General features: G+C 34.8%; 1 protein-coding gene across 2 annotated transcripts in view; it reads right to left on the bottom strand.

The window, feature by feature from the left end:
• Positions 1–1,775: 1,775 nt before the first annotated feature.
• CGNL1 (cingulin like 1) overlaps positions 1,776–26,849 on the bottom strand; it is a 46,591-nt gene continuing 21,517 nt past the window's right edge. Inside the window, exons 9-19 of one of the 2 annotated variants that reach the window (XM_074156508.1) lie at positions 25,804–26,010; positions 25,378–25,482; positions 18,828–18,980; positions 18,001–18,171; positions 15,411–15,572; positions 14,493–14,582; positions 8,652–8,735; positions 6,388–6,512; positions 5,719–5,827; positions 4,617–4,780; positions 1,776–4,009 (exon numbers count right to left, since the gene is read on the bottom strand). In XM_074156508.1, the coding sequence (XP_074012609.1) occupies positions 3,877–4,009; positions 4,617–4,780; positions 5,719–5,827; positions 6,388–6,512; positions 8,652–8,735; positions 14,493–14,582; positions 15,411–15,572; positions 18,001–18,171; positions 18,828–18,980; positions 25,378–25,482; positions 25,804–26,010 (1,503 nt within the window). In that variant the 3' untranslated portion in view covers positions 1,776–3,876. Of the gene's footprint in view, positions 4,013–4,616; positions 4,781–5,718; positions 5,828–6,387; positions 6,513–8,651; positions 8,736–14,492; positions 14,583–15,410; positions 15,573–18,000; positions 18,172–18,827; positions 18,981–25,377; positions 25,483–25,803; positions 26,011–26,849 lie in introns of both variants that reach the window. The other variant, XM_074156509.1, reaches the window with a different exon arrangement.

The following is a 26,849-nucleotide window of genomic DNA, read 5'->3' as shown; positions in this document are numbered from 1 at the left end:
AAAGAATTAAGTTGAGAAGAATGAGGATAAATCAGAGGAATAGGCAGATTAATCAATAATTACAGTCTCATTGCCAAGAGATTACATTGTGGGGGAGAAACCTGGCTGTGATTGAATAATAAAAAAAGCCTATTTGCATAGTACAAGGTTTTCCTTAAATAAAGTGCAGTGCAGGGAAGCAGGTACAGCAGACAGCAAGAAGGTGGCTTTTCCTTTTTCTTTCTCCATGCAATAAGATGACATACGATGTCTGAAAGACCTTGATGCCTTCCAAAGGCATTCCAAAGAGATGCCTTCCAAACTCAAGGGCACTAAAATCCACTATATGTGAAGAATATCCTTAGTTTTATTACTTGGACAGTGAATGAGGAGTCTATGGAGGACAGGAGGATTTTGTTCACTTATTTGGTTTTAAATTTACATATTTTGCATTGTATAGCAACTGCTATTGAAAGATCTTGGAGCACTTGCCAAACGCTAGCAATTAAAAACATCAAAACACTCTTGCAAAAGTTAATTTGTATTTTCCTATCTACAAAAGTAGGCTCAGAAAACCAGGAGGATCTGCCAGAGCATAACGGATTAGTAAAAATACTCAAAACAGAACTTGGATTTGATTTCCAAAACGAGGAATTACAAATGTATAAATGACCATATAAGTCCTTTTAAGGAAAAAGTTTTCAGGAATTGAATATGGCAATATTAATCTTACACAGTTTTGAAAAACATGTATATTTAGGCAGAACAGAATTTTAATGGGAAGAAATATTGTTTTTATAGAAATCTCTCACCGTATAAAAATGGTCAAAATCTCAGTGGGATACAAAAGGCCATTAATCCCAGAAAGGACAAAAAGTTCATTGTTCATCATGGATTACTTACACTGAGAGTGCGAAGCATCCACTATGTAAGTTATGAGGTTAGGCTTATATCAAAAGTGATTTAGCATGGGTCTGTTTGTTTATGAGATATTATAGTATCATTGAAGAAAACCGAAGGCCTCTACAACTCAGAATTCGTGCTTTGTATCTGTCTGTAATTCACCAGAAACTCCGATGTTTGTACAAACTTCTAGGCACTGAATGTCTCACAACCACGCTTCTTCACATGTTCTCCCTATTGCTTGCTTTTATGGGTCAAGAACTTCTCCTGAAATTAATTTAAAAACAGATCACACGGAAACATTGGGAAAATTTTTCTAAATTAAACCTTGACTTCAGATGAGTTTTGATCAAAAACTGCTATGAGATGGAATGCACAAATCAAATTACCAGTGGTTTTTCACGGCAATCAAGACCTAGACCCTACCCTGACCATAGATAGCATGTATCAAGAAACAGAGCCACAACTGTTTTGAGTTGAAATACCCCTTTCATCATCTTAAGATTTTCTTTTATTTCAGTCATATCATTTGAGAACTCTAAAGAGGAAATGCCATTTCCAAGTCTAAATGAACAAATAAGATCAGTTCTTTTTATGAAGACACACCTGGGGAGGGAGGTCTAAGAAGCAGGATCACTCTCACTAGGAGTCTGCAACAATGCGTCTCCCTCCTCCTAACTTATTATAAGTTCAAATGAGAAAAGGAGTCTTCTAGATATTTGCACCTGCCACCTGCTTTACAAGTTACAAAGAAAGCAGCTATCCAAAAAGAATATGCAGAAACTTGCTTACAGTATCCGTATTTCCCAGATAGTTATTTTCTTGCTATATTTTAAACACAGGCATCTTCCGTATGAAATTCAACTGTCATATCAAGCTAAGTGCACGAAGTAGAACTGAAAGAGCTGGCTGACTGTTTATTTTAAGTGGATTAATTTTTTTTTACAGTTTAGCGTAACTGGAGGTAGATGCATTAAGTGATTTTCTTCCAGTGGTTTGAAATAATAGTCATCTATGAACAATAGGACAGAGTACTGGAGATTGGAATCATCTGTTTAAAGTTAAGCCTACATAAACATGCAAACGAAACAACAAAAAATAAATCACAACAGGTTATACGATGATTGTCAGTACAGTACAGTGCAGATCTTCTTGGAGGAAGGGCAGTTTCTACGTTGTCAAAATAGTAAAGCTAGTAATGCAAAAAATTATATGACGTATGCTACTTGAAAAGATATACAAAACAGAGTATTACAACTATGCCGTTCACATTATTTCCCATATATCTCAAACCATCAAAATCAAGTTGAAGGGAATTACATGGCAAAAGAGTCTGTAATCTGCTATGTATGAATATATTTCTGATCTCGCAGGCAGGAGTTTCATTTCATATAATGGTATGAAAATGGATACTGCCATTGTCAGGAGTTTTGCTTAACCAAGCCTATCAGCCTCAATTTCAGAGCTGTTAAATTTGTCCTCTTCAGCAGATGCCTTTGTAGGACTAATGGAAGCTCCCAGCAACTCCAGTTTAAAGTACTTTTACAATTACGCTGTTACTTGGTTCACTCAATGAAGAAGCGCTCACTGGCCTGTAACTGGGGACAAATACTAATAATCAGACAGGACTCGGCTATAGTTTATCAACAAAATTATGTAGTAGCACCCTTTCCTTAGAATTCTAGATTTGCAAAGGAGCAAAAACGGTCTGCTGTAATATAAATGGCAAAAACCAGCTTTATATTTTTAGCAATAAAATGGAAAATGCTTTTAAAACAAAATCTGAAATGTTTTTTTTTTTTATATTTCCAGCAAAGTTTGTTGAACAGATGGATCACCCAAAATGCAGATACTTCTGTAAACTGAAATACTACAATCTATCTGCATATATGACCATACACTGCAATATATCACAAACAGATGCTCAGGAACAGATTAGAAAGTATCAGATTGCACGCTTTGTTTCCTTGGTGCAATTTCTTGCTAGGTGTATGACATTTTGGGATCAATTAAAGAATAGATTTAAGCATGTACTTAATTCAAAAACCACAAGTAACTTTACTGGAACAAGTGGGACTCCTTAGAGACTTTAAGATAAGCCTGTCCTGTAGCCCTCAAATGAGCAGGCTTATAATGTTCTGTCCCTGGCAGTATGGAGTCCATTTCAGGAAATGAAAGTTACCAAGTAGTAACTAACTCATTCTCACCCTTCCCTACTAAGAACAGAAAGCTTCCCAAATGAAGCTTAGAGGAAAGCTCTAGGCAAGCCTCACTCACCATGCAGGTACGATGGGCCTTTTAAAGTCAACAGGCAGGATTAACAGTTGATCTCTAATATACAGAATACATACAATAAAACTTGCACTGGCTTTAAAATGGGAATGTACTTCCTGGCTCAGGAACTGTGAATCTGCTCTGCAATGCACAAAAAGTATTCATTTTCATTTGTCGTCTTCTTAGTTAAACCCCAAATATAGCATTCAGTATAAATTTAAGTACTTTACATATGAAGCTGATTTATATAATATTTGAAAATTTACAAAATAGTACTAGTCAATAAAAAGATCAGGTTTAAAATATTTACATTTTATACATAATTTTCCTCTACTTACAATTATTAAATAATCTTCTGCGGTTTCCTTAATTTTAGGGAAAAGCTTTTAATAATTGCAAACTAATTCTGAATTAATTTCAAATGGCTTTTTACTTAAAAAGAATTTTAGCAAAATCACATTTCCGATGTGAACATTATCCTCATGTTTTCAGTAGCAGTTATATATCTATATCTATGTTTTATAGCTGTTTTATAATACAGTCCTGTTTTCTATAATAAACAGAGGAAATCTAAATAATAAAATGGCACAGTATGGATGGAAACATTATATTCCCAACTCTTAAATCCCTTTATGTCATTTGGCTTCTAGAATATCCAGTTTCTTGATAATTTATGCTATTCTTCCAGTACTTTCAAGGAATCACAGATTCAATAGTTATTTAGATTTTTGTGTCATCATCTTTTGAAAAGTTATTTCCTGAAGGTACTTCACAGAGACTATCGCCATCCGTGCTGAAATCGTCATCGTCATCATCAGAATCAGCCAACACTTTACTTGGCGACTTCTTCAGTCTACTAAAACAAAAATACACACATCTTTGCTATTAAAACTGAACATCTACATGCAGAACACTTATATAAAGCTTAAAGCATTGACAGGTAGGTTTTACATTTTTTAAGGATGTCAAAGAAACTTGTGCTCCAATAGGGGTAGTTTATGCAAGAGAATGAACATAAATCAATCATATTTTCAAGCACCTTTAACTGAAGTCACAGTGAAGGGAAACCGTAAACTTTACACACTGAAATGTTCAAAGATGGCTGAGGAAAACTAAACACAGGATAGCTGTTCCTCTCAGTCATTAGCAGGAAATTTTTATTACTACAAATGATAAGAGTGTTTTTCCATTTTTTATTCCCTGCCTCAATGACTTTCTTCAGCAGGCATATCTTGGAAAGAAAGTTTGGGCACCTAGAGCACCCTGAAAGAGTTGGAGAACATTTGTAGAGAAAGAAAATATAGAAGAGTTTCACAGGTCTGTCTCTTAAACTCTTTCAGCTTATGACAAACCTGAAGTTTGTTAGAGGAAGCCCTCAGTTCATGGACTAAAGGAGCAAGAGATCAATGTTGTGAGTGGTGGCGTGATAGATAATTGTAAGGTCTGACAAGTCATCCTACCTTAATTCCTTCTTTGCAGTGTTAAGCTGTCCTTGCAATTGTTCATTTATGTCTAGTTGCTCTTCCAGTTCCCTCTGGAGTTTCTTTTTAGCACTTTCCAGTCTGTCTATTTCTTCTTCAGCTACTTCAACTTGACGTTTCATTGCTTTCAAACGCAAACTCAACTGAAATATTTACATGTCAGCTGATTAGAGGAATATTTTAATAAAGGAATTTTATCCTTCCAGCATCTATGAGAGGGAGAATAAAGACACAACTTTGCCAGTGTAGTGACACTGTAATCCTATGCTTCAGAAATATTCGAAAGTCAGCATTAGACTTTGAGAAAAGTGATGGGATACAATTTTTAAAGAATGAAAACCAGCAACAAGTGAACATAGTTTTAGTAGAGTAAGACAGTATTATATGATAGCTAGAGACAGTTATCAATAAGGGAAGACTGGAGCTACCAGCGTGTCTAAGTTAAGCAACTTTACCAGTCAGATACTATAAAATACATTTTAAAAATCAAGAGGATTTTAAAAGATTGCTCCCTTAACAGATGTCTGCAATTTGAAACATACTGTTCAGTATTTGGGCAGAATATTAACTATTTGACTCATGTAGTGAAACAAACCACATTTCAAGCTAGGAATCAACAAACACCACAGGAATGGTAGAGCATATTGCTCCTAGAATATCAATGTATATCAATACTTATAGCCTATATTTAACAATAAATAGTTTCTTTCTTTAAACAAAATTTTATTGTGGCAAAACAGTATATATTATCTGTTGGTGTATGTATTTATAGGATCATATCTTGGTGTATATATTCATAGGATCATATACTGTCTGTTATTGGCTTAATTTCTTAAAATAATTATAGCATTGCTTCTGTATGTGCTTCATTTTCATAATTTTAGAAATTAATAACAATTTAGTACTAGACAAAAGAACATGATCACAATGGGAACTGCAAATCTCACTAAATGGGAGTTCATAAATAATGGGGTAAACAGTATCTACCTATTTCTTCTCCAATCTTTTATAAATTATTATTTATGCTAGTAGGATTCACATCAGGTATTTGCAATATTTACATATTAGTCTTTCCCTCTACCTGGTCCTTTTGATCAGTCAATGAGAGATGTTCATCATCTACTTGCAACATTAACTCCTTCACTTTTCTCTCAAGTCTTCGGTTACTTAGTTGGAAATTAGCTCTATCCCTAGAAAAAACAAAACAAACAAAAGACAGGCTTGTAAAAAAAGGAACTGAAATACTTCCAAATCATGCTGACATAATTCCTTAGCAATTTTCTAAGAATTAAATAAATACTATCAGGCCCTGCTTTGATTTACTGGTTCCATGCAACATACAAAGAAATTTGTTCAAAAGCATAGACCGCTAAGGGGAATTTCTTCTATCTCCACAGCAACACTTAGAAAAAAACCACATTCCTCCAAGATTAAACAATGAAGTGAACATGAAAATGGAAGTGTTAAATTATAGTTAGTATTTCTAAGCCTGTTACCGATATCAGACATTTACAAAATAATGAGGTATGGAACCATGTTAGCACTGTGCCCAGTTTTAAATTTATAAGGCAACTTCTAGAGTGCTTTCATTTGAAAAGAAAATTCACAATACTTGTATGAAACAGGAATCATTTTAACTCGATGCTTGTGAGAAAAAAAAAAATCAAGTTAATTGTATTAGACACTTAGTATTAGTAAGACGCCATACTAACAAACATAAACATGCATGTTTAATTGTAACTAGTTTCACCTTTCTTCATTTTCAAGCCGTTCTTCTAGCTCTGTGATCCTTGCTTCCATTTGAGCAACAAGTCCCTCTTTACTGGATCGGTAAGAACCCTCCAGGTGAAGGATTCGGCTCTTCAAGTCTTTGTTCTATAGTTGGAACATAACTGATTACTACAAACATGCTCATGTTAATAAGTATCACCTTAACACAAAATAAATTTGTCCAGATAAACACAAGGTGGTAAGTATATTTTTAATTTAGTAAATATGGAAAAAGAGAATCAGTGAGATTATACTGTTTACTACAAATGCATCTTCTATTACTGCACTTTATTTAAAAGTATTTAGTGCTAAGCTTGAGTTAAAGTTCTAGGCTTAAATGGACCTTTGAACTTCATATGGTTGCAACTCCCTTCCAATAGCATTTCTTAATACGCCAAAATTCTTCAAATAGCATTGGATCTATCTTATTCTCCACACAATTCTTTTGTCAAATTCTGTATTCTTCCCTGCAACTCACCTGTGTAGGATAAAACAAGTAGACAAAGAAATTACTTGCATCCAATATCGCTTTACTCTATCAAAGCTGTTACTGTGGGTTTTCCCCTTCTTTCTTGACTATTCAATGCTACTCCTGCTACATAAGTTGTTTGAAAAACTTTACAAGCTACAGGATTTGTATAAGTCGACTTTTTGCTCAGATTTACACTTTAATTTTTATGAGACTAGGTAATTTAGGTTTTCAATGGGGACCTCAAACCAGGACAGACCTAAAGATAAAGTTGCCAAAAAAAAAAGCAGAGTTACATGAGGAACAGAAAATAAAGCTCTTTGTAACAGAACTTCAAGCCATGATCTCAGATCTCAAACGCTAAGAAAAAGCTATGACAGGAAAGTCAGAACTAAAGTATAAGGATGGACATGGGATATACCAGCAGGTGGCACTCTTTTTTCTCAAACAATTAAGATGGGTTCAATTTAACATAATTTAAGGCACCAACTTAGATGTCTGCTATAAACATGTTCTCTAAATTCCCATTACAATCTGTTTATGTTCTTGAGACTGTCACTAATACTATGACTTGCTAAGATAGCTTTCTTCTGGATCTCAGCTAGGGGTTATAATAGTAATCGTGCTTTCAAAGACTACTGTGCTGCAGAATAAAACCTTGCAAAAAGCTAGAAAGTATTTTTAATGTACTTTCCATCACAGATATTGAAACTTATGAGTCATATTCCTTCCCAGACAACAGAGAGCAGCATTTCCCTACCAAATCTGTATCTTTTCTTGCAGAGGCATGTCATTTTTTCACTTGTTTGCTCCTACAGAAGAAAGTACTTGACTAAAATCACAATTGCTTAAAATTATGATCTACCTTCAACAGTGTTCCTCAAGTACTGTTAACACTTTGAGGAACAGCTCATCCAAAAGTGGTCAAAGGATTTACAGCTAAACTGGATAACCACGTCTTTGACATTCTACAGTCTTTTCTGTGTATGTGCTTTTTAAAAGTTTCTCTGCTGATATCTCAGTTTTATTCTAAAACAAGTGTACCATATCAACTGTCACATTTCTTATTTTTAATATGTCTGATGCTCCAACATATAGACAGAATTGGTGTGGTAGAGAGAAGCCTGCATTCACTACAACAAAAACGTCTTACTATATTATATAAGCAGATGCATGCATAGTATGTGTTTACTATATGAAATACATAAACTGTAACAAACCTCAAGCTAAAACAGGGAGTACAGAAAGAAAAAAAATATTAAGAGAAGACTTAATTCAAGATTATAATATTTTCTTTTGACTATCAATATTAAGATACTCATGATTTTTAATCTATTCTTACTAACACATACTTCCAGCAGCACACCATGGTGGGATAGTAGAGCCCATTGTGACAGGACATGGAGAAATGGTTTTAAACTAAAAGAGGGTAGATTTAGACTAGATATAAGGAAGAAATTTTTCACAATGAGGGTGGCGAGACACTGGCCCAGGTTCCCCTGACAGGTGGTAGATCCCCATCCCTGGAAACATTCAAGGTCAGGTTGGACGGGGCTCTAAGCAACCTGATCTAGCTGAAAATGTCCTTGCTCATTGCAGGAGAAGTTGGACTAGATGACCTTTAAACGTCCCCTCCAACCCAAACTATTCTATGATGCTATGATAGTGCCAGCTACCAACTACTGTATTCCTTAAATGCTTATTTGAATTTCCTAATGAAAGCAGATACCCAGGCCGTTATCTTGCTAGTGTGATGGTATGCCAGCCATAAATACCTGTCTTTCCAGTGAAATTTTGTCACACTCCAAATCTTGCTTTACCGCTCTTTCCTGAAGTAGCTCTGTCCTCATTTGTTCAATCTATTATAGAAAGAAAAGACAGATATATAAATAAAAGATTTAATTTACATTTATCTATATGATACTGTATGTAGCTATATATACACACATATACAAAAAGTACATAATACATACAAAATGAGAAAAAAAATTTGTTCTTTCTTAGAACTCAAGACATATGCATGATTTCAAATGAAGTTTACAATTACAATCTTGAACAAAATTTTCTGCTTTGGGAAGCCCACCTTATTCCCAGTGCTTATTATACGCGTTTTCCAGCCACACTGGCTATTAGTGATGTTCAGTATATACATTCTGTAGCAGGGAACTGCATTCTAAGATGTTGCATGAGAGACATAAAGTGGCAGGCAACTGAGTTCTAGAACATCACATCAGTCTTCAAACACCACCTACAGTTGTTTTCTTCATACTTAATTCTGAAGCTCTGAAGTGGCACCTTACCTTTAAACTGCTCACTAGTCTACTTTGAAGTTTCACTTTATGGAACACAAACCGGTAACTGCAGAGAAGTGCCTACAACTCAGTGAGAAACTCTAAAGGCAATTACAGTTTTCTATGCTCATGAGAACAGCAAAAGCTCTTTTTCAACAGACTCTGATGCATACTAGATATGAACATTCCTTCTCTCCTCCAGTCAATTTTATGCCTGTCATGCCAGGAGAGCACTGACTTCTGGATCTGGGGAGAGCTTGGTTTTGTTTGTTAAAACACAACTTTTGCTGCAGTTTCTGTAAATATTTCAGTTGCATGTTCAATAATCAAAAGGAAAGTATATTCTCCATATGTAAGAATTTAAAAAACTACCTGATAAATATAGAATCAAGATAAGAATACAGAATTAGCTTGTTTTATCTCACTATTGGACTTGACTGGAAAAAAAAATAATTCTGAGGATCAAGGAGAAACTCTAAACCTCCTAACAGCTGCTACTGAAACTTTGGGGATAAAGCAAAAAGTTTGCAGTGCCCAAATACTTTTCTTGCCTCTCATTCCTGCAGGGACTGCCCTCAAGGTTTTACAAGAGCCTTTCCAGGCACAGCTAATGTTACCACAGCATTTGTGCTATTCCCTGCATAATGCTTACTATGATTAATATCACCTGGGGAACACAGAGAACATCTATGCCAATTATTGTACCTGCAGAAAGACTGACAAAGGTTTCAGCAGCCACAGCATTCTTGCCTACTTTACACACAGCTACGTATGAACTTCCATAAATACACCATCACAGTTAAGTAACTCTAAGTTACAGATTGATCTTACTAAAGGTCTTTCAAAAGCCATTGGGAATTCCTGCATAAAAAAAATCCAAAAGCAATGCTAAGAATGTGAAGGTTAAACAAGTACAGCACATGAAATTTTACCTTAGGGCTTTTTTTTTTTTACCACATAATAATAATAAAAGATAAATTTTGAGCTAATCACATGCTTAAAAGAAGTCATTAGACTATTTCTGTAGCTTTGAAATGAATGTATGAATACAAACAATGGTAGCAATGCATGCAGTTGCATACGGTATGTCACAGTATGGTTTCAGAACAGTAGAAGGCATTCCTGAAAACTAAGGTCATAACAGTTACTGGACTACAAATGTTAGCATGTGGCTGTGTTCTCAACAGCTGGGTAATTTCCTAAAAGCTCTCATTGTGACATAGAAGGCTAAGAATAATAAAGCTTTATACATTATATAGTAAAACATTGGTTTATATATTAAAATATTACTTTCTACATTAAAATGAAAATCACTCATTAATACAATAGCTGCATTTATTCATTAAATACATGAAAAAAGTTATAAAGCAAGGGATTACAGAATTTATTCAGCTGTAATTGCTTTAGCCATGAAGACAGACACAGAAAAAATAAGGCAAAATTTGTAGTAAAATGAATGACTAATTAAAAATGCAACTGTTAACTGAAGAAAGGGTTTTTGTTTTATGTAGGGACTAGCTCAATGGACCACTCTAAAGTTCTACTGTGCTCTTACTGTGCTCAAAGGCTGTGACAAATTTGTGCAACCTTCCTAAGATCTCAAATTAAAGAATTATTTAGAGGACAATTATTATATTTCCAAGATGACTGCTACTGTTGTTGGACACCTTGTGGTAAAAGCAGCTTCACAGAAAAACAGTGGGAGAGAAAAGTACTATATCTGATAAGGATCAGAAAGCTATGTGCAAATATATACAAGAGCTTTTAAAAAGAGAAGGGCAGAAAGACACAATTCCTGCTGGGGGAAATGGAGACTGTTTTCACTTATCTCCTTGCACTTTTCATTAGTAAACACATAATTAACACGCACTAAGGAAAAAAAACAGTTGTATGCCCAAACATGCTCATACTTTTCATTTATTTCACAGCAGTTAAAACAGGCTCTGGGTACGTACCATGCGGAGCTTTGTGCTTCACATTCTACCTTTCATATATCTAATATATTCTAATTATGTTAAAAGAATAAACGATTTCTGCAGCTTAAGGCAACAGTTATCACAGCTGGATTTGAAGAATGCTAACAAAAAAGAATTGAGAAAAGCAATAGTATCAGATTTTACAAAGCTTTATTAGACAACAGTCTTTTGTGCCAGCTTTAGGATTAGAAGCAGCTGTTGAGCTCATTATTAATGAAAATAATTTGACTTCTAATATTTTAGATGCCATCACTATTGTTTACTGTCTTGCACTAGGTTCACAGCCTATGTTTCTTCTTAATACTTAAGTCAGGAAAAGGAATATATGTATGTATATGTGTGTGCCTATATAAAAATAAATATATATATATACACTCCTACATACACAATTCTCAAGTATGTGACCAAAAAACCAATATTTAACAAACAAGTAAGCTAAAGCCAAACAAACCCCTTTGATCCTTCATAACTGAAAAGCAACCTTCATGTCCACATTTTCACCTGTTTGCTTCCCACACCTGGTGCCAGCTAAAGAGGAGGTACACAGCTATCCATTGGGAACACTTTATCAAAAGCAAGTGAATGATGCAGTCAATGCAATTTTATCCTTCTATATTTATTCTAAAATTGTCATGGAAACTAACTAGTCCATTTTTCACACTCACTGGAAACAATTCCGAAGTCAATAGACTCATGTTTGCATTTTCACAGAATGTAAGAATTGATGAGGGTATCTTAAGTATTTTTCAATTATGTTTCCAAAAACAAAATGGCAAGAGGTGCCAAAATGGCAAGAGGGAAAAAAAAATAATCACGTGCTCAAATGTGCCCTGTCCCTGCTCACTTCAGACTCGAAGGGCAGCTGCGAGCTCTAGATTTCTACATGTGTGTGTTTGTTGACCATTTTGCTCTTTTCAGAGTTGCTAGTAACTTATAATTTAAAAACTAATAGGACATGATCCACCCTTCCCCCCAAACTTTTTTACTTTTTCCCCTTTGTTGTGGTACTTCTTGAGAATGAGATAGGGAAGACGAGAACAGTGTCCCATCCAGACATTGCCAGATTCAAAAGTGCGTTTACATTAAAAAATGGTAACATTTCATGGTAAATGAGATGTGAACTATCAGCCTCGCCAGTGTTTATTCAAACATTTGGCTTCATGTAAAATAGAACCAGTTGTTTCAATTTGTTTTTACTAGAAATTTGAGTATTATAGTTCATTAACAGTATATTAAAATAACACATTTATAATAATCATAAAAAAAAAACATTTAGAGAAATACAGACATTACCAAAACCAAGCCATTATAATTTCTCATGTCATTATAAATGCTTAGCAGACCCCGAAATACTCTTCAGTAATTTGACTACTTAGTCATTCTGGCATAAAATCAAAACAAAGCAACCTTTGTAACTTGTGTGTGAAATGAGAAACTCCAGACCTCAAAATAAACATGTCTTTTACGCATTATGTAACAATTTGGTCATCCATCTGTATTTCAGGTTTCCATTCAGTTAGCAAATTAACTTACTATAGTACCCGCTAGCACAGCTATGGCTAAGGTTCTTTTATCTCAAGCTTACAACACAGGCATAGACTCTAGTATTAAAGGTTTCCTAATTTAACAGTAGCCTGACCCCACATTATTATGGATCCTTTACATTCTATTTCACCCACTGACTCAGAGTCTGTGCAATATCAGTGGAATAATAGCAAAAAAACTATTCTGCAACCAAACAGAATCTCAGTAACTTGAGTCCCAACAAAGTTGTAACAGCACCTTGATGTTTTCAAGGATGCATGAAAAAAAGCTGAGCTCACTTTAGAGCTCTCCAGCTGTCTCAGTGGAATAGACAATTTCATTGAAAAGACATAGAAACTAACATTTTACTTTCTGTTCTCCCTCTGAAATTAAAGCTATTCAAAAGAATGTCATCAATTCTTTTTTTCTGGAGAAAGAGAGAAATGAAAACAGAACAGACTATCATGGGTTCTATCTCAATGCAAACTGTATTCTGGACTTTTAGGAAATTACTAATGGTGTAGTACTTCATGTAAAGCTACAGTAGTAGACATGCTGTATTTAGTTATGCATCAGTTTCACATCTTTCAGAATGTAAAACTAAGGCAAAGAGCACTGTCCAGGCCACAATATTCCAAGACAGCCACATCACCGTATTCCTTTCTGTGGACTAATCAAAAACTTGCATACTACTGACTACTTGACCATGGATGCTCTGGTTACTTTTTCACTCATTAGACCTTATTCTCTACTTTTCTGATTTATTATAAATCTTTTTTTTTTCCAGGACCTATTATTTCATATGTCAGTTCTTTCAGAAATCTTGAATAATATTATTAAGGCCTCTTTCTTCAGAACAATGAACTCCTAACTCTCTTAGACTTGGTGACTTCCAGCTCAATGGTCTCATTTCCATTAGCCCACTCCACTTCCCCCCATCTGCACATTCACTTGCCTTACTGAAGACATAGGCAAAATATTCATTTATTTGAGAAGGCGTACCTGGATTACTTTTTATCTTGATATCTCATCATACAGATTCTACAACTTTTTTCTTCTTCTTTAACAGAACAGTAACAGTCAAGAACCTTTTTGTTACTTGTTTGAATTACTATGATAGCTTTCACTTAGCTTGGCAAATCTCACATTATCTTTACATTTTCTGTTGCATGACACACAAACTTGTTAATAAATCCTTCTTCCCCACTTCCTAGACTATCTACTCATATAACACTTTAATGAATTATGTTTTTATGTGGAAAACGTTTTCCAACTGTCTTATCTTTGATGTACCTGATTGGTTTCTACTCTTTTAATGAAAATAAAGCTTCCTCTCTGTTGAAACTGGCCAGCATCTTCAGTTCAGCGATCTTCACTAATTAATGCCACAATTTCCTAAGCTCCTCCTCCTTTGAAATCATGACTCTGTTACGCTGGCCTACTTTTCAGTACAGTTAAAAAATTGTGAGCTTTCAATCTAAGATACTTTCTACAACCAGGCTTTCTTTGATAGTCTCACCACCTAAAACTAAGCCCAAGATAGCATCATCCCTGCATGCATGAAGCTCACTGCATCAAGAATATCAGAGGATGATACTGGTCTTCAGTCTTTATATGCAATCTGTGTCAGTTTTCCAGTTAGGAAAACAGGAAAAAATTAGCCTGTGATGACATGGAGAAGTATTTTTAATCATGTTTGTGAAACTTGTTTTTTTGGTATATAAACCCTATTGCTAATCACTATTTAGTTATTCTATATTGTTTGAGATACTAATAACACTTTTTCCTCATCATTATAGAAGAGTTGGAAAACTTGTTCAAATACCTGTTCTCTGCATCTACTGATCCTCTCAGATAACAAATCTGAATTAGTCTTTTCTTCATCAAGCTCAAGTTCCAGGTGAGATAACTTGTCCTAAGTGGAACAAAGAAAAGTAATTTCAAAATACTTCTTTCCCATCCGCTTCAGATTGCTACCAAGTCATTCTTCCTTAAACTTCAAGGACCCAAATCTGCATAAAGAATAGGCTTGAAAAGTGAAACGCCTCTGAAAACATGCACAGAATCTAGAAAAAGAGATGGCAGGTAGGTAAGCCTTTGAAATTAATTTGTTTGACAGAAATAAAATAGAAGTTTCATTTCCTTGTTTAATCACTCCCATCAATTTCAAGAAAATAACATAAATTCTGTAATGTTTCGAGAGACTGTTTTTAGAACATCTAAGTTACATTATACGTTTGGAAAACAAATTTCTTTTCATATGAGTACAAAGGTGTAGAAGTGTTTGTTTATGAAAGTCAAATGACAGCTTAGTTAAACTGAACAGTTACGAAGCTAGCCCTACAACATAGTTAGAATAACCATGTTATTTACGCTCCTGAAATTAATTGATATTAGATGCTAAATAAAACTTATACTTCTAAATACTTTTGAAGTTTTGAGTGATGGGCCTACGAATAAAAATCATACAATGTTGCCTGATAAACTCTAGAGAAAATGAATTAAAAAGAAAATAAATTAAAATTATGAAAGAACAATTGCAATTTAGAACACATCATCCTATAATAGATATGCTAACAGATCACCTTTAGCACATACCAGAATAATTCCTGCAGTAGTACTACATGAATTTTCATCAACAACATGAAATTATTTTGCTTCTTCCCAGGCAGAATCCATGTGAAATACCATAATTATTTTAATCAGTCCTAATAAAATACCAACCCTTAAAAATGTCTTTTACCTCCATTAGTTTGATTTGTCTTGCCCGATCGTCTTTTAAGTGGTTTTTTGCTTCCAGCTCATACTCCAAGCTTCTCACAGTCTGTTCCAGTAGCTGAGTTTTTGTTATTGCCTCATCCTGAGCTCTCTGGTGGTCCCTCAAGTTTTCTTCCATAAGGCGCATCTGAAATAATAAGATTATGGTAATACACTTTATATTGTACTTTCTATATAAATAAGTGATGTCAGTAAAGGGGACTAACTACAAACATGACTGATCCAGAAGCGTGTCAGGAATTGCATTGAGTTATACTACTTTTCACAGTAATTTTTGTTTTATCCACAAGATGGCACCAAAAAAAAATTTTGGATTAAGTATAAGCTCTAAAGAGATGCTTCACAATACAGGTTTTACAGTAACAATTACATGTAGTGGAGCTTTTTTCATTTATTTCTTTTTACCCAGCTAAATTAAGCCAAAATTTTTGTAACTTTCTAAATGGTTATATCTTTGGAACTTTTGCAATATTATTCCTTTCCTTTTAAGACTACCAATACTTTAGCTTTTAAATAATTATGTAGTTTATATTTCTAAGGCACTTCAATGACAGCATTTTACCAATGACATAATTGCTAACATATACATGTATTAGTATAACTTTAAGATACAGCAGTCCTGCTCAAGACAGAAGTTTCCTACTCTAACAACAGAGTGTACTCAAAATTATCTAAAACCTTCATAGTACTTTAAAAAAAAATACAAGAGGTTTAGGTGAGACTATGATCATTCCGTATACTTTAATATGTATATAATATATGGTAAGATTTTTTTTCTTCAGCATACATTCCATATTCTTCATCTGTTTAGTCAGGTGCTTGTTTTAGCGATGAAGCTGAAATAATGTATTAGTGACTGTTTACAGAATTTGCTACCTATTGCTAAGTCCTGACAACAAAACACTGGATATCTGCGTGACTTGGTGAACAGCTAGTTCACCAAGTATGCAGACATCTGTATACTAATAGCATTTCATATGCACTTAATGTTTCAGAATTACTTTGGATTAACAGCTTTCAAGATAGGTATCTTTCAGGTATCCACAGAGAACTTATAAGAGACGCAGCAATGAAGAACTCCTGTACTGCATTGCAAGACTGTTTCATAATTTTTCTCCTAGACCAAGAAGATGATACTCATGTTGCCATGATCATTACAATCCTTAGCTTTTGACAAGACTCTCAAAAAGAATGCTTTGTGCACTGTGACACCTACCCAAAAGGATTTTGACAGACAACAGACTTTGTCACTTTGAATGGAAGGCCCGTCTATTTGTACTTCTTATTAAACATGAAAGAGGAAGAAATAATAAAGACTTTCAATTGTCCTAAATTTTTAGTCTCTCTAGAAAGTCTGCTGTTTAACCTGACTATCCTATGTCTTCAGATTTTGTTTCCTCTTTAGCAGCTAGTTGTCATACTACATTTTTAAAGCCCTAGGATTTTAAATAGTGCCTCATGGAGGTGTAGAATTCCACAATCAGTAATATTTTGTCCTTTATATAGTGTTTGGATTACCTGTTTGTCAAATAATGAAGGTTTATTTTGTTCTGAGTATTTTTCTTTGTATTTGTTTTGTAGTTATAACAGATAACACCAGAAATATTTTTCGTAATAACTACAAATACAGTGTGTATACATATTTACATACACACACATATACATATCTTTTATTTAAGCTGTCTATTCTCATTTATTCAACTTCAGAGCCATGTTCTCAATATCCCAGCTTTATCTTTCACATTTCATTGAGTCTTCATCCCTTTACAAAGGCTGTCCATCCCTGAATGGAATAAATATAGAAGGAAGACAGAATAATATATAAGAACTATACTTTCTTTTATTGCTCTTCTTTTAAATTGAATTTAAAACAAGTTTATTAAGGGGAGAGGACAACATAAAGGAAGTTCTGAACTGGAAAAATCAAACTATTAAAATATTCTACATACAGAAAACATCTGTGACCAGTGTACTCTCAAAGCTTTTCCAATTGCAGAACAAGTATATGTGTATCTTTAAGAGATTGGATTGCCTTTATGGCAAGATTTACATGCTAAGAGACAGACACTTCACTTCAAGACTGTGGTTGATTCTTGGCTGCACAGACACCTATGTCATTTAAATCTGCTTGGCTCATAGGAAGAAAGGAGAATGTATGTAAAATCCTTTAGAGTCAGAATTTTCTCTTCTTTTTTTCCTGAATAACTGCTGGGTTTTTTTTTCCCTAATACAAGAATATTTCCACATTCCAAATTTCTTCAGTAGCAGGCATTAAAAGAGCAGCAAATCATCAATGGAATTTGGCATATCATTTAAGATAAATGCAGTGCTTGACAAATTAATGTATGTCATAAACAGGAAACCCCACTTCCCTGGCAGAAGTAACATGCTGTCATCATCATGAAGAATGACACTCGAAAACCTGCTGATGGAGATCAGTCCCTCATGATGAAGTACACAAAAGCACGATAGCAAACATTCATCGTCCTGAAAACTATCTGAGCTGAATTCTAGGTCAAACGTTAGAATTTGTCACTGAACTTACGAGTCATTACCTCATCTTGCATTCTCATGCTTGTCAGGCGTGATTTCTCTACCTCAAGATTTTTCTCTTTTAATTGCCTTTGCATATCTGCAAGTTCCCTGCGATTTTTCTCCTTGTATTCATCAAGCTGGTTCTGAAGCTCCAGTGTTGATGTTCTTGAGACCTCTACGATTTCAGACATCTGGGAAAAAAGTACATATAATTTTTTTTCCTAAAATAGTACTACAAAGGTTCCATCATACTTAATCCACCAAAAGTTTTTTTTCTCCAGCTTCAATATTAAGCTCAGTATTTTCAAATGGAAAATTTATCAAATGTTCCCAAGCAAATAAATTTCTATGCAGAAGTGTGAAAACACAAAACACTAAGGTTATTTTCTAATAGTATGTGTAGCAACACTATTCTCTTTCTCTGTCAGCAGTTCTTCCAGCTGACTAACATAATGAACTGTACAGTCACACTTCAGTATATCAGTATTAAGTTGTACGGTTTACACACAGATGGCAAAATAAGTCTAATGCAGTAGCATTTTCAGTATCAGCTGTAAAACTCTGAAATTTTGCTGCAACATACATCAGAACTGATCTCAAATCTGGGATCTTGTTTAAACAATACAGAACTGTTTTACAACAGTATTTTGAGATAGTGGTGTTCCAACCACTGTTCCAGCCCTGAAAGCTTTTACTGATAGTATCTAGGTTAAAGAGATAAATAGTTAAGTTTGCATTTCACTTTGCTTTACACATTTAAAAAAAAAAAAATATTTACAATTTGGCTCATTTGCTTCTGTCTGTTAAATATTTAGATTTCTTTAGCTTCTTTGGAGTGAACTCATACCTCCTCCTGTAACTTTTCAACAGTCTTGTTCAGTTGCCATTGTTCATTCTCCATTTCATTCTTTATCTGCTTTAACTGTTCCTTCTGGTGAGTTTCATCTTTTAACTGCTGAGTTAACTGTTGCCGTTCCTGTGAAATACAACGAATGTTCTCCTGCAGTAGATTAAAAATATATATATAATGAAATGTAGACTCTCTTTTCCAATGCCTTAAAGGAATGTCATATAACACTCAGCAATAATACCAGCAGCTGATGTAACATTAAGAAAACTTAAAATAAGAGAAGTTTATGGAGTTACAGTCTGCTAGCATTTACAGGTTATTTTAGTGATGCAGTGCTTTTTCCTCCCTTTAAATTCCTAAAACACTGTTGCAAGGACCAACAGTGCAAAGACCCTTGTCATGACTCTGTTACATGCAAAGCATACATTCCTCTGCAGATGCACACGTGTCAGCAAATCCTACCTCTGGCATGAGGTTCAATATCCATTTCAGGTTTCACATTTTTCTATATGCTCCCTTAACAGTTTTCTTAACAACCTCTTTTTTTTAGGTTTAAAAACCCCCAAAACCTGTTTCTACGATGATTGAGAAATAACTAGTGGGGATTTTTTATTTTCCTCCATTGCTTTGCTTCTACAGCACCCAGAAGCCCTAATCAAGATGATGTCTCATTGTGACAGATGCCGTGCAAACAGAACTTCGCAGCTCCTAGCACAGAATTTCCCCTTCTGAAAGAACTTTTGCCATTAATGTTCAACCAGACTTTCATTGTCTGGATTAAATTTTGAATGAATGTGGCACTATGTTGTATGCTCATCTACCAGGAGCTCCAAATGTTTCTGCTGTCACATTCAGGATGTTCAAGAACTTACCACCCTCCAACTTCTAAATACTGTCCATCAGCGGAACAACTGACTGTCACTAGTTCATTCCAGTACAAGAAAAGCAGGTTATCTTTCAACTGCATGTTGGGCCCCTCACCTCTTCCTTCCCCCTCCATAATAAAATACTTTAATGGCCCTACTCTAAATAGACACTACAAGACTAGAAAAAGGGTTTATTTTTATGAAGTCTGAGAGGCACCATTAAATTGATTAAAACCAGATTATGGACAGTTTAAATTGTTCCAACAGAAAGATGTAAATAATTAAAATCACCATAAATTCTAAAAAGCATTCCAAAACATTGTTTTACATTTTAATATGGGAAGTATAAAATTTTGTTGAATATCTAATACCTATGATGCTAACTTTATAACACTTCAAAGAAACGTTAAATGTGAAAACATTTTGCCAAAATAGATTGGAATCTCAAAAAACAATTGTTCTAAGAGAAAAGAAATAACATTGTCAAATGTTAGAAGTTAGAGATTTCTTTAGATTCGTTGTCTCTTTTATGTTCCTGTATAACCTGTCAACAAAAGACACCTCAGATACAAACAGGAGTTATGGTGGATGTCTAGGAAGTGTATACGTAACCCTAAAACATGCTGGGGGCTAATAGATGTTGTTTTGCCAAGCCTAATTCCACCAGAATTGGTTTAGCTGACACCAAAGGATTTTAAGAACCTTGACAAGGTTCAACTTCAGCACTTCAATTATAAAAGATGCTGAAGTCTTGGGACCCTGCTAATGTGCCATATTTGAACAGGTTATAAAAACCTCATGTGCGCCCCCCTCCATTAGCCTTTCACAGATCATTTAACTTTACTGTTTGTTTACACATCCTTGAGAAACAAACTGCACAGACAGAGATCAGTGAAATACATGGTAGCAAAATAATGGTGCCAGCAGGGTGCTGTTCTGCATTTCCAATGTGCTGGAAAGGGAAGTAAACATCAGAGCAAATGTGGTCACTCTCTTTACTGCAGAGTTATCAACAACAACAAAAAACCAACTAAACAAAAAAATCAACCTCTAATGCAAGAAGAAATTTAATCTACTAACTAGGACAATTGCCAAAGTAATAATAAGTATGAAGAGTTACAATATTTAAAGACAATAGTAATAGGGGGCTTGATGCAAGCAGTGGATCACCTCAATTTTCATCAGGTCATGCTGACTTTTGCCAGATTTTCAGATATGTAGCAGACTGAGATGTCCGAGACTGAAATTTAGCTTTTTATCTTTGAGTTATATGCTGGCACCCTGGAAAGAAAAATCTGTACTTTTCATGCATTGCATCTCCCCACTTCCATCGATATATTTTTACTGTTTGTTACTACGAAGGATGATAAAACAAATACTAAATATACTACTAAAAATTAGAAAGTGTTTTGAAATTGTAATCATAATAATTTTTAATAGCAAATGCAATTCCTAGACAACTGACCTGTTCCAAAGTTCAGTTTTGCTGAGTTTTACTTAGTTCAACAATAAACTGAGAGTGGCATGCTGCTTCAGAGTATCATGGGAACTGAAGTTCAGGTGCTTCATGCTCTCATTCTCCCCCTTAAAATTTCTCATGCCCAAGTCGCTTATGTGATGTATCAGTATCTGTTGAGACATCTGATGTGCCATATGAATCACAGGACTAAGGACTTCCTGCACCCAGGAAAGATCCTATCACTTTCCAGCCTCCCCTTCTGGTAGATCCACATTTATTAGCGACTGCAGAAAGCAAAGGCTTCTCTGGGTACACATAAAGTACAAGATTGAAAAAAAATTTACAGCAGTGTTGTTTCTTACCAAATCAACAAGTTTTTAATGTATGATCAGATGGTTCACATGCGCTGATTGTTCTGCGGACTTGATGAATTCTATTTGGCTGGAAAGGGTGGTTTTCTTACCACCATTCTGCATAATTTACTTCTCAAAATCTATTGATTAGGTGTTCATGTTATGAACTGTATTATTTAGCTAATAACTATGCCATAGAACCATTTATTCTTCAAATACTGAAATTACCACTAAAGCATAATAAGGTCCTTGTTGTTTTGCTAAAACATGGGCAGCAGAAAACTTGATAACTTGGGTTTAGGGTAAAAATATTCCTCATGAAAACCGAGCATTGCAACAGAAATGATCTTTGTTTTAATAAAAACCCTGCATTACAACAAATACTACTTCATTCTTGTAATATTATTCAGAGGAAATAACGTCATATGTAGCTTCTCATCAATAACCATTTTCCTTGGGAAACCCAAATTAGGATATGGTAGTTCCCTTTTCTAGATTACCTGATAAAAGAGAAAAATACTGATAAAAATCACCATGCCTAGCATAACATTAATATTTGAGATAGACTAATATGCCATGCTAAAAACGAATGAACTTTCATTTATATCACTTTTCTTAACTCAGGTGTTAAAAAACACGATGCAACACAATGTTGCTACTGACTATCCAAATGCTGCAGTTTCCTCAGCATCTAGCCTTTCCATACACTATACTGAATATCAATATTTCAAATTTGGGACATCCTATAGGGCAGCTTCAATAGTCAACTCAAGTATAACCTCTAATTTGAGTCTCCTTCACATACAAAAATCCTTGAGTGATTTTCACTGGAATTGGCTGGCCTGTCAGTTACACTGTAACCACAAGTCAAGTAAACAGTTTGTCAGTTGCCAATTTAAAGTCAATCTGTAGTGACAATTAATTACTTCATGAAAAATTTTTAAGTGTTATTTCAGCACAAGTGAGGCTAACTCTACAGCAGTATTTCTCAATTTCAGGCTGGTGGACAGACAGTAGTCCAGAAGACAGAACGCCATAAAAAAACAATAGAACACGCATTTTCACATACTCAGAGAAGGAAAGAAAACAAAATGGGGGAAAACAAAAGTAGTGATTTGTTTACATAGTAACCTATAAGATTACTGCGATACTTCCTTATTTTTCCAAACATTAGTTGAGCCATCTCTTTACAAAATTAATAATTTCTCTCAACTGATCACTGAAAATTAAGAATGTATTTCAACTTACAGTGCTCTGCAACACTAATTGTAAGTGTGTTTATTATTTACCACAACAAAAAGATAAGTTTCATATTCTTCCAACCATGGAAAGGATCCTGTATTCTGATTGTTTAATTTTAAAAGCACAGAATATTTGGCACTGCCATTCATGATGTTGGTATAATTTATATTTTTAAATATATTGCAGTACCCTATATGCGATGGTTAAGGTGCATAATAATTAAATTATATTATTTCCTTTCCCAAGAGAGTTATCAAGAAACTTCCAAAAGTCTTCTCAACGTTGCAAAAATGTTGAGATGTATTTTGTTTCTTGAAACAGTAAACTAGAGGAGGCTACCCTAAACCAGAGGTTATAACACAGCATGAGACACTACAAAATATCCTACTTGCCTGACCATCCATAAAGAAAATTTCAGTATATACTGAGGTTGATTTTAGACAAAAGCATTAAAACAAATTGTCTGTAATAATTAAGTGTATTCCAGCTTTAACTTCTCTGAGTAGGAATTTGGGATGGAGAAGGAATAGATTTGGCTATGTTTACAGTAACTCCTACAATTCTATTCCTATTGTCATTGTCTTCCTTATGCTAGTCCACCATTAAACGTAATTTGTATTATGTAAAAAGCAAGATGAGTCAGTCAGGAATTAAGTTTCCACTGTGATAAGCATTAGCACCATGCCAAAATTTGTCATCTAAATTGTGAAAGGTAACACAAGGCCAAATCAGCATACTGCACAACATTGTTCATTTAAACAAGCAAAAATCTAAGGACAGAAAGGCTGAACTGTTCTAAACAAAAGGGACTGCTGATTACATCCTGAAGTCCATTACTGCTCGTATCCGGTGGACAAGAAGAGTGTAGAATCAGAAAGAGGATTAAATTTGGTGTGCCAGAAATTAGAAGTAAGTTCGAATAAAATGACAAGATGGACTCTTCTATTTGTCACCTTTCCTAGATTTCTTTAATTTGAAGACCAAGCCCGAAGGCAGCATTTCTTGGCGTGATGCCCTGAAGGATGCATAAACAGAAATGAAAGAACACACTCTTCAAGCATTTTGACCCAAAGCTAATCAAGATGCAGGAGATGCATATGGTGCACTGATTCATGTTGTGCAGGAAGGTCGTGTCAGACTGTGATAGAAGGGAGTTCTTAGAGAATAGTGCAAAATGCAAGCCAGTGATGAGCAATGGGCCACCTGTTGTGATTGTGCAGACTATCAGCAATACCTACAAATAAATTTTGGAGAATCAGTGAGGTAGAACAGAAAAACAGATTTAAAAAGGGAAAAATAACAACCAACCAAAAGCCTCAGATGAAACACATTGATGTAGTTACAAGCAACATCACCCTAAAAACATCATTTTGTGGAAGCAAAACTTCCTTACCCATACTGTTAAAACCTTCTTGAAGCACATACCATTTTAAAGACATTGCAGCAGTTTCTTGTTGCTGTTGTTTTTCCCTTTTTACCATAATTAACAGAACCATGCTGGTTAATACAATCTTCCCTTGGTTTATAACCCACTTGTAGCCAAGTTTCACTTTCAGGTTTTCAGAACAGTGATGTAAAACTGGTGTTGAAGACAACATGGGAAGACATCTGTTCCATTAAAAAAGGGCCGCTAGCAATGTGCATGTACATCACTTTTGAGTCTGACTCATTCGATAGAATCACTTTAAAACTTTGCTTCTAGAAGCAAGGCTAGGAGAATTCTAAACTATCTGATACCGTAGAAATAGATGCTTCTTCAGTAGATGTTAAAGGTGAATTACAAATAGAAAAGATCAGGTATGCAACTGTTTCAGACACAGAATATGATGACAGTAAGAAAAGTTTTAAGATTTATACACACTCATCTCCTTACTAAAGAGATCTGAATTTTCATCGCTTCTGAATCATTCCATCTTTACTCATACACAATATAGCCAACATCCCTCTCGACCGCTTTGAAGTAGAAGCATTCTCCATATGGTTAGTTTCTGGACTCATTGGGGAGAAAGCATATCCTTTCCTGGACACTGAGTAGCAACAAGCAAGAGTAAAAAGAACCTCATGCAGAGTTTAAGAGGCTGCAAGTCCTGGTGATATGTGTTAAATTTCTCTGGTTTTGTAGCAAAATATACTTGTCCCATGCAACATTTGCAAATAAGACAGGTTGTAAAAAAAATAAAGAGAAGCCAATTTCCTGATATTTGTCTACTACCAATATTTTTATTTATATCCAAGTGCAGCTTTTTATTTTTTTATATGTAAACACTTACACACAACCAGCATTGAATGATCATTCAAAATAATAAAACAGATTTATAAGATCTTAGGCAGTTTATTTTGCGATGCATGTCCCTGACATTTTGCCACATCCATGGAAGTAAAAAAAAAAAACAAACTAAAAAAAAACAAAACAAACCCACTATTGAACCCCACTATTGCAAGAAAACAATTTTAATTAAATGATGCTACGCTTTCAGGAAACATTTCAACATTTCAGTGAGTATTTTAAAACAAAGGGTACTTCAAAAAGAGTGCTGCTCTCTGCTGCTCTGCAGAAACTAATGGTGACTCAGGTAAACAAACAGGAAATTTGAAATTTACATATTCCAAATTGCTCTTGTTCTTACCTGCATATCTTCTATCTGGCTTTCCAAAGACCCCTTTAACACTACCAATTCTTTCGCCTCCTTTTCAGCGTGTTTCAAAGCTTCTTCTAATTGTTGCTTCTCTTCCTGCAGTGATAAAATTTGATGCATTTAGAAAAAGTGGCAAGGCCTTTAATCTGACAAGTAAACCGACCTATTAAGTATGTTCGCTCTGGCCTATCACTGATCTCCCCAGTTCAAGCTGTGACTTGCTTTTACACTGGTTTTCACTGGAGAAATCTTTCCTATACGTGGCAGCAAACTGCATCCTGCTTCTTGAGAACCTGCTGGTTTTCCTTAGCCTTCACAATGACATTGCCCATCCTCCTCATTGTTGGTTTTTGAGCTACAACATGTCCTTCGCAAATAGGAAGGAGACTACTTAAGGGGTTTGTTTTCTTAACTTACCGCATATTTCTTTATTTTTTCCTTAGCTGAATTTTCTTCTTCTTTCATAGTATCAATTTGTTTGTGCAACTCTTCAATTTTACTCTCTAGCTCACCAATTTTTCTTTTCAACTGTTCATTTTCCTCAGTCAGCCCTTTGACTTGATTTTCTATACCATTTCGTGCCTCTTGTGCAGCGTTTCTTTCACTGGCAAGGACAGCAGCACTCTAGTGAAAACAAATTATATCATGTTTAAAAAAAAAAAAATAATAATCGATGCTGTTTTCCAACAGAAGTTTCATATTGCATGACAGCAAATATAGCTGGGATATAACATGAAAATGTCAACAAAGACTTTAAATTTAAGTCTCTATGCATTACAAACGTATTCTTATTACTCATATTACTGTGTGAGAACACATAACGAGTATTTTTTTTTCTCAGGCATACCTAGAGTATGCTAAAGTAATACACAACACCTGAACAATCTCATGCTTGCCATCACATATTTTCATGTTAACATCTTTCTTCTTATTGCCCTAAAATATTTTCATTACCAAATCCCATTGTTAGGTAATTCCAAGTAATCTAAAAATCTTAACAGACAGACCTTTAAGGAAGAATATATTGATGAAGAGCACCTTCCATAGCAACACAAAATCTAGGCAGTCTCACCCTACTGCTTATTCCAAGCACTACCATACCCATACAACACTCTACATCCATGCACCTATTTGTGGGACTGCAGAGTAAATCAACTTTGGGAACAGTATCAGCTGTAATACATGTACACATACACACACACACACATGTAAAGATAGAGATATATATTACATACATAATCATCACCTTGGTCTCACCACTTAACCCTCTCTAAAACACCCTACCATTTATTGTGGAAACTGTGAGTGGAAGTATGTGTCTATATTGTTATACTATCCATACTGTTATACTATAACACAGATCAGGTATGCGCTTGTAAACATATAACTCTGGAGTAAAGAGCTGGAAGGATTTAATCTTTGCTCTTCATTGACTCGTAAGTCAGAATCCTCTCCAAAGAACA

This window comes from Numenius arquata, chromosome 11 (assembly GCF_964106895.1).
Source record: "Numenius arquata chromosome 11, bNumArq3.hap1.1, whole genome shotgun sequence".
Taxonomy (NCBI): Eukaryota; Metazoa; Chordata; class Aves; order Charadriiformes; family Scolopacidae; genus Numenius; species Numenius arquata.
The sequence above is the reverse complement of the archived record's forward strand: the minus strand, read 5'-3'. Positions and strand labels throughout refer to the sequence as shown.